General features: G+C 39.3%; 1 protein-coding gene across 2 annotated transcripts in view; it reads left to right on the top strand.

Annotated features, from left to right (window-relative positions):
- Nucleotides 1-12,846, top strand: part of vav3 (vav guanine nucleotide exchange factor 3) — a 159,000-nt gene that overhangs the window by 126,055 nt on the left and 20,099 nt on the right. For both annotated transcript variants that reach the window (XM_028434415.1, XM_028434414.1), the window contains exon 25: nucleotides 511-640. In XM_028434415.1, the coding sequence (XP_028290216.1) occupies nucleotides 511-640 (130 nt within the window). The remainder of the gene's footprint in view (nucleotides 1-510; nucleotides 641-12,846) is intronic.

Genomic DNA, 12,846 nt, shown 5'->3' with positions numbered 1-12,846 from the left:
ATGCGGCCCTTGGTTTGTTTGTGTGGCCTCCAAATCAATTCCCTCTCTTATCATTGAACTTCAATGACCAGGAAAACTAAAAACTTAAAAAAATGACAATATGACTTTAAAATGACTCCTAAAATACACAAAATCACAGAAAAATACACAAAAATACTACAAATAATCACAAAAACACAGAAAATATTTCAAAATACACAAAAAAAACATTGAATGACAAGAAAAATATACATTACATTATTCTAAATGCTGATATGATGTTGATAATGTGGCCTTCAGATTAGACGGTCACATTTTTTGTGACCCCCACTGTGATAAAGGTTGCCCAATGCTGCTATATTAGATACATTATTGTTTAACATGATCAAATAAATCCAATTTATTTTCATTTTAAATGATCATAAATGTTTTGTATATTTATTCTTGTTCAATTCTTTCCTCATTGTTTATTTATGTATGTGATTTATTGTGTGTGTGTGTGCGTGTGTGTGTGCGTGCGTGTGTGTGTAGGAGCTAATAGAATACTATAAGCGTCACTCACTGAGGGAGGGCTTCAGGAGTCTGGACACCACGCTACAGTTCCCGTACCGAGAAGCAGAAAACGCCTCCTTGCTCCGTCTGAACAGAACCAGCAGCAACAGTGAGTTCATCTTTAAACACGTCACACACACGTCACACACACGTCACACGTCTCACACTCGTCACATACACGTCACACACACACGTCACACAGACACACGTCTCACGCACGTCTCACACACACACGTCTCACACACATCTCACAGACGTCTCACTCACACGTCACACACACGTCACACACACACGTCTCACACACACGTCACACACACGTCACACACACGTCACACACACATCACACACTCGTCACATACACGTCACACACACGTCACACAGACACACGTCTCACACACGTCTCACTCACACATCACACACACACGTCACACACACACGACACACGCTTCACACACGCGTTTGACACACGTCTCACACACACGTCTCACACACACGTCTCACACACACGTCTCACACTCATCACACACACGTCTCACACACACGTCTCACACACGTCTCACACACGTCTCACACACGTCTCACACACACGTCTCACACACACGTCTCACACACACGCACGTCACACACGCACGTCACACATGCACGTCACACACACACGTCTCACACACACGTCTCACACACACGTGACACACACACGTCACACACACACGTCTCTCACACACGTCTCACACACACATCTCACACACACGTCTCACACACGTCACACACACACGTCACACAGACACACGTCTCACGCACGTCACACACACACGTCTCACACACATCTCACAGACGTCACACACACACGTCACACACACACGTCTCACACACACGTCACACACACGTCACACACACACGTCACACAGACACACGTCTCACACGTCTCACTCACACGTCACACACACGCTTCACACACGCGTCTCACACACGTCTCACTCACACGTCACACACACGTCTCACACACACGTCTCACACACACGTCTCACACACACGTCTCACACTCGTCACACACACGTCTCACACACGTCTCACACACACGTCTCACACACGTCACACACGACACACACACGTCACACACACGTCTCACACACACGTCTCACACACGTCTCACACACACGTCTCACACACACGTCTCACACACACGCACGTCACACACGCACGTCACTCACACACGCACGTCACACACGCACGTCACACACGCACGTCACACACACACGTGACACACACACGTCACACACACACGTCTCACACACACGTCTCTCACACACGTCTCACACACACACGTCTCACACACACGTCTCACACACACACACGTCACACACACACGTCTCACACACACGTCTCACACACACGTCTCTCACACACGTCACACACACACGTCTCTCACACACGTCTCACACACGTCACACACAGGTCTCACACACACAGTTACAATTACGTTTTCAATTACCCATGTTCAATTACAATTCAATTATGATTACCGGCATTCTTTCCAATTACAATTCATATAGAATTACTTTTTTAACCTTAGTAAGTCAATTATAATTATGTTCTCAATTACTAAAGTTCAATTACAATTATTCACAATTACTGTGCCTGAAATAAATAACCTAATAAGTTATCCTTCCTCTTGTGTATTTTCATGGCAATTACAATTACAAAGTCAATTGATCTGAATTACAACAGTTTTTTAAAAAAATTACAATTATAATTATACCATAATTGTAATTATTATCCTGTTATAATATATTCATACTGTTAAAATAGTGATGCACCAAAATTTCAGCCATCAAATATTTTTCATTGATTTTTTTTTTTGAAGCATTAATATACATTTTTACAACTGCAATATTTTAATTTTAGTGATGCTAGTACGCATTTATACCCATAAATGCAACAGTATTAACAATTTGCATAATAACTTTAGTGACGTTAGTACACATTCAGAGCCATAAATGCAATTGGACTAATAATTTGCATAATAATTTATTTCGCCGTCTCAGTTTTTGGCCAATAATTTTCATTTGGGTGCATCCCTATTGAATATCTTTAGATGTTTGTTATTTAAATCACACATTTACATAAGTTTATTGCTTTTGGTTGCTCTATAATCCTTTCAACAAACGTGTGTGTTTGTCACAGTCTACAGCTCATGTTTTTACTCCAAAGCTCTAAAAATGAGGATCATTTCTGGTTGATTCAAACTAAATTTGGGGCGGAAACGACTCGTCAGCTGTTATATTAGGTCAGTGTATTTGTATTTGGTGACATCACTCACTGGAGTTGTAAGAAAACTGACGCAGTGGGGAACATTCCAGTTGTCTTTTTTTTCTGTCATAAACACGTCTGATGTGCAGGAATTACCACAGTTTATACTTTCACCAAACGCACAAACCATCATTTATTCATGTAAACGCTGCTACTTTGTCAGTGATTAGCACACTAACCTCATTCCTCTCAACACTCAGAGGGTTTTTATTAGAGCTGAATGAACAGGAACACAAACACACAGGGAGACATTCTCTTGCTTTCTGCACGTCTGAGCTGTTCATCTGGGCTTTTAATGAGACGTTATCTGACGTTAAAAAGACAACTCTTGAATACATTCTCAGTGTGTAACACAGGAAACCATTATCTTCAACCAAATGTTTAGAGAAACTGAAAGATTTTTTTATTTATTTATTTTTTGATCACTTATTCTCAGAGTTTAGAGTGGGTCATCCAGCAACCAAAGGGTTGGGGGTTCGAATCTCGCTCTATCCGAGTCATTGTCGTTGCCACGCTCCTGTCAGTCTGCCCCAGGGCAGCTGTGGCTACCATTGTAGCTTACCACCACCGGTTTCTGTACGCGCTTTGAGTTTCCTCAAAAAAAAAAGCGCTATTTGAATCCAAGCCATTATTATTATTATTATTATTATTATTATTATTATTATTATTATTATTATTATTATTATTATTATTATTATTATTATTATTATTATTATCAAAACGCCACTCATTTTGTTCTACTTGTTGTTGTGTTCACTAGTTAAAATCACTCCTCTGTTATTTGTGAACGGATTGGGATGAAATTTGGTAGGTATGATCTATGGATTTGTGCGCATTGATGCTCGGAGCCCGATTTTTGATTTGGGGCCCAGGGGGTTCCCAGGGGGCCCCAAAAGGAGAAAAAAAAGAAACTTGATTTCTCATTTCTTTGCGAATCAAATATTGTGATGGTTGTTGGTACCGAATCATTGGCACATACAAATATTTGAATGGGGCACATTACCCCGTACGTGTCACGGGGAACCAGGGGGTCCCTGGGGGCCCCATTTTTCAAATGACTACTCCTCCGTTAGTTTTCGTTAGATCAGAATGCAGTTTAGTATGAATATGGTATGAATGAATATGATGAGACGCTCTAAGCACTTTTTTTTAAATTATTCCAAATTTATGGAAACATAGTCTTGTGATATATCGTTTCAAAGGTAATTCAACGTAGATTATGATTATGCCTTGCATAATTTGATGAGGGGCCCAGGGGCCCACCCCCTTTTCTGGTAATTTCTAAATTTATCGGAACATAGTTGTGTGATGTATCGTTTCAAAGACAATTCAACATATATTAAGATTTTACGTCGCACAATTTGATTTGTTTTACTCGATGGAACCGAGTCATTTTCCTGAATTCTCAGGAACGTGGTACGTGCTATTCGGTGTGGAGATGTTCCACGGGCCCAGCTGCAGTTCATCTGAACTTGTTATTTGTCTAACAACAACAACAATGGTGGTACAAAATCCAGTGCAACAGTGCAATCAAAAGTTAAATAAAATATAAAAGTTCATGGAGTCGCGACTACAACAACTTTTTTACTTCCCATACGATACTGATATTGCAGCCATGAGTATTGGCTGATACCGATATCGATACGATTTAATATGAGCGCTAATCAAACCCACTTTTATGACATATTTCTTAGTGTGGAATATTAGAAAAGTATTGATAAAGTGATATTATTCAAACGGTAAACAATGAGAAATGTTCTGTTTTTGTTATATTTTCCTGTGTTTTTTTAGAGTTATTTTGTTAGTGTTTGGAGACATTTTGTGGTTTTTGGAGGCATTTTGTGTTTTTCATGTGATTTTGTGTTTTTAGTCAATCAGTTTGTTTTATGTTGACATTTTATGTATTTTTGTTGCCATTTTGTGCGTTTTTGATGTTAATTTTTGCATTTACTGCTAAAAAACATGTTGATCCCTGAGCTCTTCTGTGTGGTTAAGGTCAGGATACAAGCAGTGGATGCATTTTATTTTTATTTGTGAATAGAAAGGAAAAGGAGGGTGTGTTTACAAAGGCTGGGTGGATGGGAGAGAGAGATAGTACCCACTTTCAATCAAACTTTTGACAGGTGTGACGTCACGACCTTTGTCCCGCCCCCAACCGGAAGTCCCGCCTTCCCAAACCGGAAGTCCCGCCTTAGAGTCAAAAAAAAAAAAAAAATCTTGCACACACACGCACACACACACACACACGCACGCACACGCACGCACACACACACACACACATAATTCACCAGCCCCTCACTGAACTGTTTTAAAGAAAAAGAAAGGTATAAATGCACAATGTTTCTCACCAAATAAAAGAAAACCACACGCACACACACACACACACACACACGCACACATAATTCACCAGCCCCTCACTGAACTGTTTTAAAGAAAGGTATAAATGCACAATGTTTCTCACCAAATAAAAGAAAACCACACGCACACACACACACACACACACACGCACACAGAGAGAGAGGGTTTCAATCACCTTTCTGCTCCAAAACTATTCATGCATTTAAGAAAATGTACAAGTTAAATATTATAGAGCACTTGAATGAAACATTAGAAAAGAAGTTGATCGAGGATGCTTAATATAATTTTGATTGTTTAAGTTTTGTGCTTACATCGTTGGTATGAGAGAAATTGTGTCATCTTTGGACAGACAGTAGTGTTTCAGTTGTAAAAGGCAAAATAAGTCTAGACTTCAGCTTAAACCCCTTTCGGTCAGGCATCATTTAAAGGTTGACATTCTTAATGTATACATATTTTTTTTTCTTTCTTTCTTTTTCCTGTCGTGTAATGTGTGTGATCTTTTGAATGACCTTAGATGTTCACAATGACCGAAGAAACAAAACTAATTAACAATCCAACACAACCCCTGAGTTCAGACTGCATAAAATAAAAGTGTTTTGCTTTGAAAAGAAGATGCAAAAAAAAAAAAAAAGCTTTCCACATCAGACTTACCTCTGAACTTTAAACACACGCACACAGAGAGAGAGGGTTTCAATCACCTTTCTGCTCCAAAACTATTCATGCATTTAAGAAAATGTACAAGTTAAATATTATAGAACACTTGAATGAAACATTAGAAAAGAAGTTGATCGAGGATGCTTAATATAATTTTGATTGTTTAAGTTTTGTGCTTACATCGTTGGTATGAGAGAAATTGTGTCATCTTTGGACAGACAGTAGTGTTTCAGTTGTAAAAGGCAAAATAAGTCTAGACTTCAGCTTAAACCCCTTTCGGTCAGGCATCATTTAGAGGTTGACATTCTTAATGTATACATATTTTTTTTCTTTCTTTCTTTTTCCTGTCGTGTAATGTGTGTGATCTTTTGAATGACCTTAGATGTTCACAATGACCGAAGAAAGTTTGTAAGCTCTGAAGAGATAAGAGTCAAGGGCAGAAACTGAGCCGCACCCTGGGTGGGGTGAAACAGACATGTTTTGCAAACACACATTCTTCTAGTGTGCATCTAACAGATAATAACGTGACAGTTAGTTAAAACAAGTGTGTATCAGATAATAACGTGACAGTTAGTTAAAACAAGTGACTGCACAAGCTGAAGCATATCTTACAAAAAGCTTTCCAAATCTTACCATTCATAGCAGCAATATGACCATGTCTGACCATCACTATGCATAAGAATGCTTTGAACATCAGACTTACCTCTGAACTTTAAACACACACCCACACCCACCCACACCCACACCCACACACACACACACACACACACACACACACGCACACACACACACACACACACACACACACACACACACACACACACACACACACACACACACACACACACACACACACACACACACAATTTCAACCATCCCACCAACAAAAAAAAAACAAAAAAAAAAAAAAAAAAAGCAGTCTTGGTGCGCCAGCTATGACTTGTTTTTAAAGTTTAATTATCTGTTTTGAATGGGACATATTCAAAGAAGGTAAATGTCATAAAACTTATAACACCGGCGGGTTAATTATTTGTTTTGTACTTATATTACTAGTTATTTGTATTTATTCTTATTTCAACTTTATTATTTTTCTTTAATATATTCATAATACAAAAAATTACTATAATATTATTTCTTATATTCATCATTTTTATTGCCTTGAAGGCAACGTAACTTTGTTTAATTTGTTTTTAATTTGTTTAAACAGTTGAATGAGAGAGAGAGACAACGTTTGTCTCTTTAAGGGTGATTGACGCTGAGCATTTGCTGGTTACTGATATAAAGAAAATGAGTCTCTATGGGACTTTGACGGAGTTGAAAAAGTAAATAAAGATATCTCCAAAACCCTCATACAAATAAAGCAAAATTCAAGGGTTGTGTGAGCTTTTTAGAATATACTTTTACGCAGAATACGTACCTAATATGATGATAAATATGTTTTGATTATAATATCATGATTTATTCACGAATAACAATGTTTTTAAGACGGACCCGGTTTTGCACCGCCGACCACAGTTTTACCGCCTGCAGCCGCTGTTTTTTTTCCCCCTTGGATCCTCTGCAGCAGCCGTGGTTCCAAAGGGAGGGGGCAGTGCGTGTGTGTGTGTGTGTGCGGTTGCATGATTTTTTTTTTTTTTGGTTCAAGAGTTTTGCTCCGTTTGAATAGAAATAGTTTCTGAAATGATGGAGCACTGGATTGTATTTTTATAACGACGGGTTGTTTGAATTATTCTGTTTCTGTCTGATTAGCGGAGCGTTGAGGAGATAGGAACTAATAACCGGCAAATAAAGGCAATAAAACTCTAGAAACAATAACTAGGAATAAATAGTTGCTCTTTGGTAAACTTGGTGATATTAAACTCTACACAAACAGTATGGACACATTTACTCCGTTTGATGATGGCCTTTCGGTTAAGTCTGTTCTGTTTATAATTGCCGTGTGTCCGCGCAGAGGTCCGTGTGTTTAGATTTCCGTCCATTTATTCAATAAATCATTCTGCTACTAAACCAGGACCTGTGTGACGTAGCCGGCAAATCGCGCAACATCTATTAAACAGATGAATGATGCTCTAGCGTGATGTTTATTACAGACAAACAATTAGTTAAACACGTTCACATTGAGACAAACTCACTTCTTCTTCATCAACGCGTTACCTATTAAACTTTACATCAGTCACCAAACACTACAGGGTGTACCGAAATGTTCCGTTACCCTTTTGCTCCAACGTCAAGACCCTTTAGCCGCCCGCAACACTGCCTGAACAGAAATAGCGGCACACATCCACTTGTTCTGGTAAAAACTCGCTTAGATAAAAACAAATCATGGTTTAGTGAAATTATAAATATTTCAGCCAGATGATGCACAATAATTGCATTTGATCTACATTTAAGTTAGAGTTAAAGTGTATTCAATACAGGTTTATTTTCACTGAGACATCTGTCCCAGCAGTGTTTCATTAAAGATGTTGCAGGTTTGGTGTTTAAGGCAATAAAATTAAATAAGAAGGTGGAGTTTACATAATTGTTACAATCCAAAAACACGGTAAAGAGCAGTTGATGGCAGGTATAGTGGGAACGCGATGACTCCCTGTTTATTTTCAAAAATAAAACAAAGTCTTCCCTCTAATTAAAGTAAAACTGGAAAATTGAAGCAGCGTGTATTAGCACTTTGAAGTAGCTCCTGTTTTAGAAAGGTTGGTGGTCTATGTCATAAACTAAAAACATTTCCTTTAATGTAGCGTAACTGTTAACCTGAAAATGTATTGGCTACATGTAACTTGTCTTTATTTGCATGTTTGATTTGAAGAAATTCAAACATGCAAATAAAGACAAGTTACATGTAGCCAATACAAAGTAAAATTAGAACAAATGATAAAGGTATGTTACTGTTAAACTCAAGGTCTCAAGGATCGCTTTAAGTTGATGTTCTATGAATTACTTTTTTTATACTTATACTATGCCATTACCCGCGTGTATTTTGCTTTAAAAATGTACACTCAAAATATGCTCAATAAACATTTTTATTGATGAAAGACAATAAAATGTGTTCTGCATCACAGTTATTTAAGATGAAATGTTAATCCACGGCGATGATAAAGTAATCTGTTTTTCCCACAGTCCGTTCGGCAGCTAATTCTCTCTCGGGAGTAATCCATTTTGGGGATAGTAACGCCTTTTTTCTTCTTTTTCCTTCGGGCGCTTCCCGGGGTGTTTCTCTTAAGCATTGTCCTTTCGTTTCTTGGGTGAGGCATGATACAGAGCCGCCAACAAGGGAGCGTTTCTTTTTATACGTGCCGACATGATGATGATTTACGTTTTGGGGGTGTAAACGGCCAGACGTTCGTGAGGCAGCACGCCGGTCCTTAGTCTGTATAGCTCTGGGCATACGGGTGTGAGGTCTACTATTAAATATCCGTGAACATCTTTGGTGGCGTCATCAAAGCTCTCTAAAAAAAATGCCTTTTGTGAAGGATAAATCTGATGAGCCAATATTTTAATTTGGAGTTTATCCCTGGGGTTTTTAAACAATACCAAATAATTACTGTTCAAACTTATAGTACGACTGTGTTTACCTTGATGAAACATATTTTGGGTTAACATCATGACACTCATATTTCTATGATGTCGAAATTGAGTAAAAATCTTTACAACTTCGGGGTGGTTTGAAGCCTGAAAAATAACATCATCCAGAATAATCAAATGTTTTTGATCCGGAGGAAACAGGTTTTCATCTTCAAAAGAATCAGGTAGACCTTTGACAAATTTTATATTTTTATTCATCTTTTGCATATCATTGTAGATGGGTTGAAAACATGTATAAATCCACACAATATTTTCAGGTACAATATTCATAACATGATTACAGTTGTTTAATACATTTTTTACAAAATAGGTCTTCCCACACCCGCTAGGACCAACGATTAAACATGAAAAAGGAAAAATAAATCTAGGTTCAAATTCTATTTCTTCCATAGTGTGTGAGTGACGAGTTTAATAACCAAATGGTAGAGTTGTTCCGTCTTCAAAAAGACGCCTTTTATCATAAACTACCCTGAATTTTTTGTTGAATGATAGATTTTTCAACACAAACCCCTTTTTATACCGTCTGATGGTGTGCTGCGGGATTTCGATCTCATCGCGAGAGTTGCGCATGTACCCCTCCACCAGATCTCTGATGCAGTCAAAGTTCACCTTTTCAGCAGACTCTTTGGTCTGTGTGATACCTTTTACTTTCATGACCACTTTTTTTTTGTTTCTCGTTTGGTACGCGTAACTTTTTGGACCTGCTGATACAAATTCCTGAATGCTGTCTCCTGCCAATTCATCGGTCAGATCGCCTAGATAGTTACCCAAAGCCAGGGGTGAGTCGCCCTCTTTTACTACATAGATCAAACTATCTGTGTCAATGTAAAAGACTCTCTCTTGCAATTTTTCCAGATAGTCGTACATCTTCAGACGTGCGTGCGTTGTGGTGAATGCTGCGATAAAAACATTACTCTGTTTACCTGGGGGATGGATGCACTTGTCGGTGTATTTCCATCTGATTAGAGCTCTGTCGTTGTCAAGAACGTCGTAGTACTCTATTTTGTATTGACCTGAAAACAAGTACTTAAAAAATTCATCAGGTGTTGTGACGATGTTGGTTTTAAGTAAATTATCCCTTTGTGCAAATTTACCCCACAAACTGTTAAGACACAGTTTAGCAACTTGTCTCTTTGCAGGGTTGACTTCAATTTTGTTTGCATCTAAAAGAATATTCTGCTGTTCGTTATAGTCCCTGATGTAACGTTCCCTAGTGTCATTATCTGTAGCCTCTGGAGGGTAACCGGACGCTTCCTGTTTGCCTTTCAAAAATGTGTGCATGTAACCTGTAAAGACGGTATCGCTGCTCTTGTCAAAATGCCACACTTCTGTAATCTTACTCACTCTGTAGCCCAATGCCAGGGCTTTGTTAAATTCGAGCGTGACCCAGACACCCGTTAGAGCTCTTGCGTCATCGTCGTGTTCACAGGAACCCTGTTGATTATTGGTTTCCGCACATGTGCGACAAAGTGTGAAAAGTAGTTTACCACATAAACTTTTGTAAGGCAACACAGGGAAGAAAAGACGGCGGGGTGGGTACACTGTAGCCTTGATCAGACCGTAGTATGTCGAAGGGTCGTCAAAATCTTTGTATATGACTGTAGGATGGCCAACTGGGTAAGAGCATGTACTGTTTACATAAGGATAGAGGGATGTCACGTCTACGTAGTGGACAGTTTCATCAGAACCAGCTGTGTGTCTCAGCTTTAAAGCGCTCGTTCTTCCACCATAAAGCGCATCGCGAGGGTAAAGAGGCTCGGGAGCATTATACCTTTGGATAAACTCTTTAACTTTGGTGTGTGATTTTTTAATTTCATCCCATTCGTGCTCTCTCATTACTACTACGACGACGCCGTGTTTTGTCTTTAACTCTTCCAGTCGTTCCTCGCTGCGCGCGTGTAATTCACCGAATCTAACCCTCCTCATAGGACATGTCTCTGCAGGGTTAAAACATTGCAAACATCCGTGGTAGAAACAACCGTGAAATTCCCATACCATTTTCACACCGTTACACTCTGCGTACCCATCAACAAAAAAACTTCCAATCTGTTTCTCACCAATGTTTAGCGCGTGCTGAATGTAGACCTTTTGATCGTAGCGCATCCACTCTAACCATTGAATTGAGGCGTTTGAGTAGCTTTTGTGATTTTGTTTGTAGTTGGTTGGGTGGGGTATCGCGAGGGTTTTAGGTTGCAGATAATTAGTGCGAAACACCTTCATGCAAGCACCTGCGATAGTGACGGATCCGAAAGGGTCTACGTTTGTGTCGTCTAAAAACTGGTCTCTAAATTTAAGACAACCCCTAGCGAGAATGTCAACGTCATTTTTACAGTAGTGCACGGCTTCTTCTCTAAAGTTAAAGACCCTGTGACGTACCTCGTTATACCAAGCGTCAAATTCTTCCCTCTCCTGAACGGACATGCGCTCTACACCGTAGTCTGAGGGAGGGGGGTAGGGTCCGACGTAGTCGAGATGGTTTTCCGAGCTGAATTTGTGAGGAAAATAGCCCTTGCTCCGGTCGTTAAAACCCAATGCAGAGGGCATATCACAAAGACGCATCGGTAGAAAGGAGAGTGAATCTATGAATTTGAGACGATACTCGGGTTCTTCGAAGCATAACAGTTTGCAACCTGTCATAAGAATCTGTTGAGGTGATACACCCGCTTTCAGTATACCATTGAAAACCAGGTAACTGTCAAAGCCTCTAGCATTGTGTGCTATGAAGACGCAACCCTTGTATCTATTGCTCCTAAAGTGTGTGATGAAGTTTTTTACACAATCAGGACCGTAAAATTCTTTCTCTTCACCTTTCTGTGTTTTTGCAAAAACTAGAAATGGTTTGTGTTCGTTGTTTTCATCCGCAAAAGTTTCAAAATCATAAAAAATCAAATATGATTTATCAATGCGCGGAGCTAAAGGTTCGATGTAGCACAGGTGATCGTCGCCAGGTTTTTTCTCGTCGCAAATGACGCATTTTGAGATCGGACACTTATGCACATCCCCCTTTGTACCTATTTTGTAAATTAGATGACATTGTCCGCATTTTTTTACCTCACTGCATTTGCTTTTCACCCTCGGTGGATAGACCGTTTTGTGTCTGTTGTAACATGACACCGAACGACACGTCCTGTTACAATCGGGACAAATTAAGGACCTCACTTCTTCGGTCGGACACACTCGTTCTTCACACACGCCGCAGTAACCGATGCAGCGATGGTTATGGCTATCATCACGCGGTTCGTAGCAAAAATCACAAATGAATTTCACACCCACAAAGGCTTTGAGATCCTTTATCCCGTAGTAGTGGTTTTGTAGCAAAAACAGAAACAGTGGCCTGGAACGATCTGAGAATTTTGTCTCAAAATGCGTCCTGGGGTTTTTGAAAAATACGATAATTTTCCGACATAGAATTTT

This window comes from Gouania willdenowi, chromosome 20 (assembly GCF_900634775.1).
Source record: "Gouania willdenowi chromosome 20, fGouWil2.1, whole genome shotgun sequence".
Lineage (NCBI taxonomy): Eukaryota > Metazoa > Chordata > Actinopteri > Blenniiformes > Gobiesocidae > Gouania > Gouania willdenowi.
Note: the sequence above shows the minus strand (reverse complement) of the source record. Positions and strands in the feature narration are given on the sequence as shown.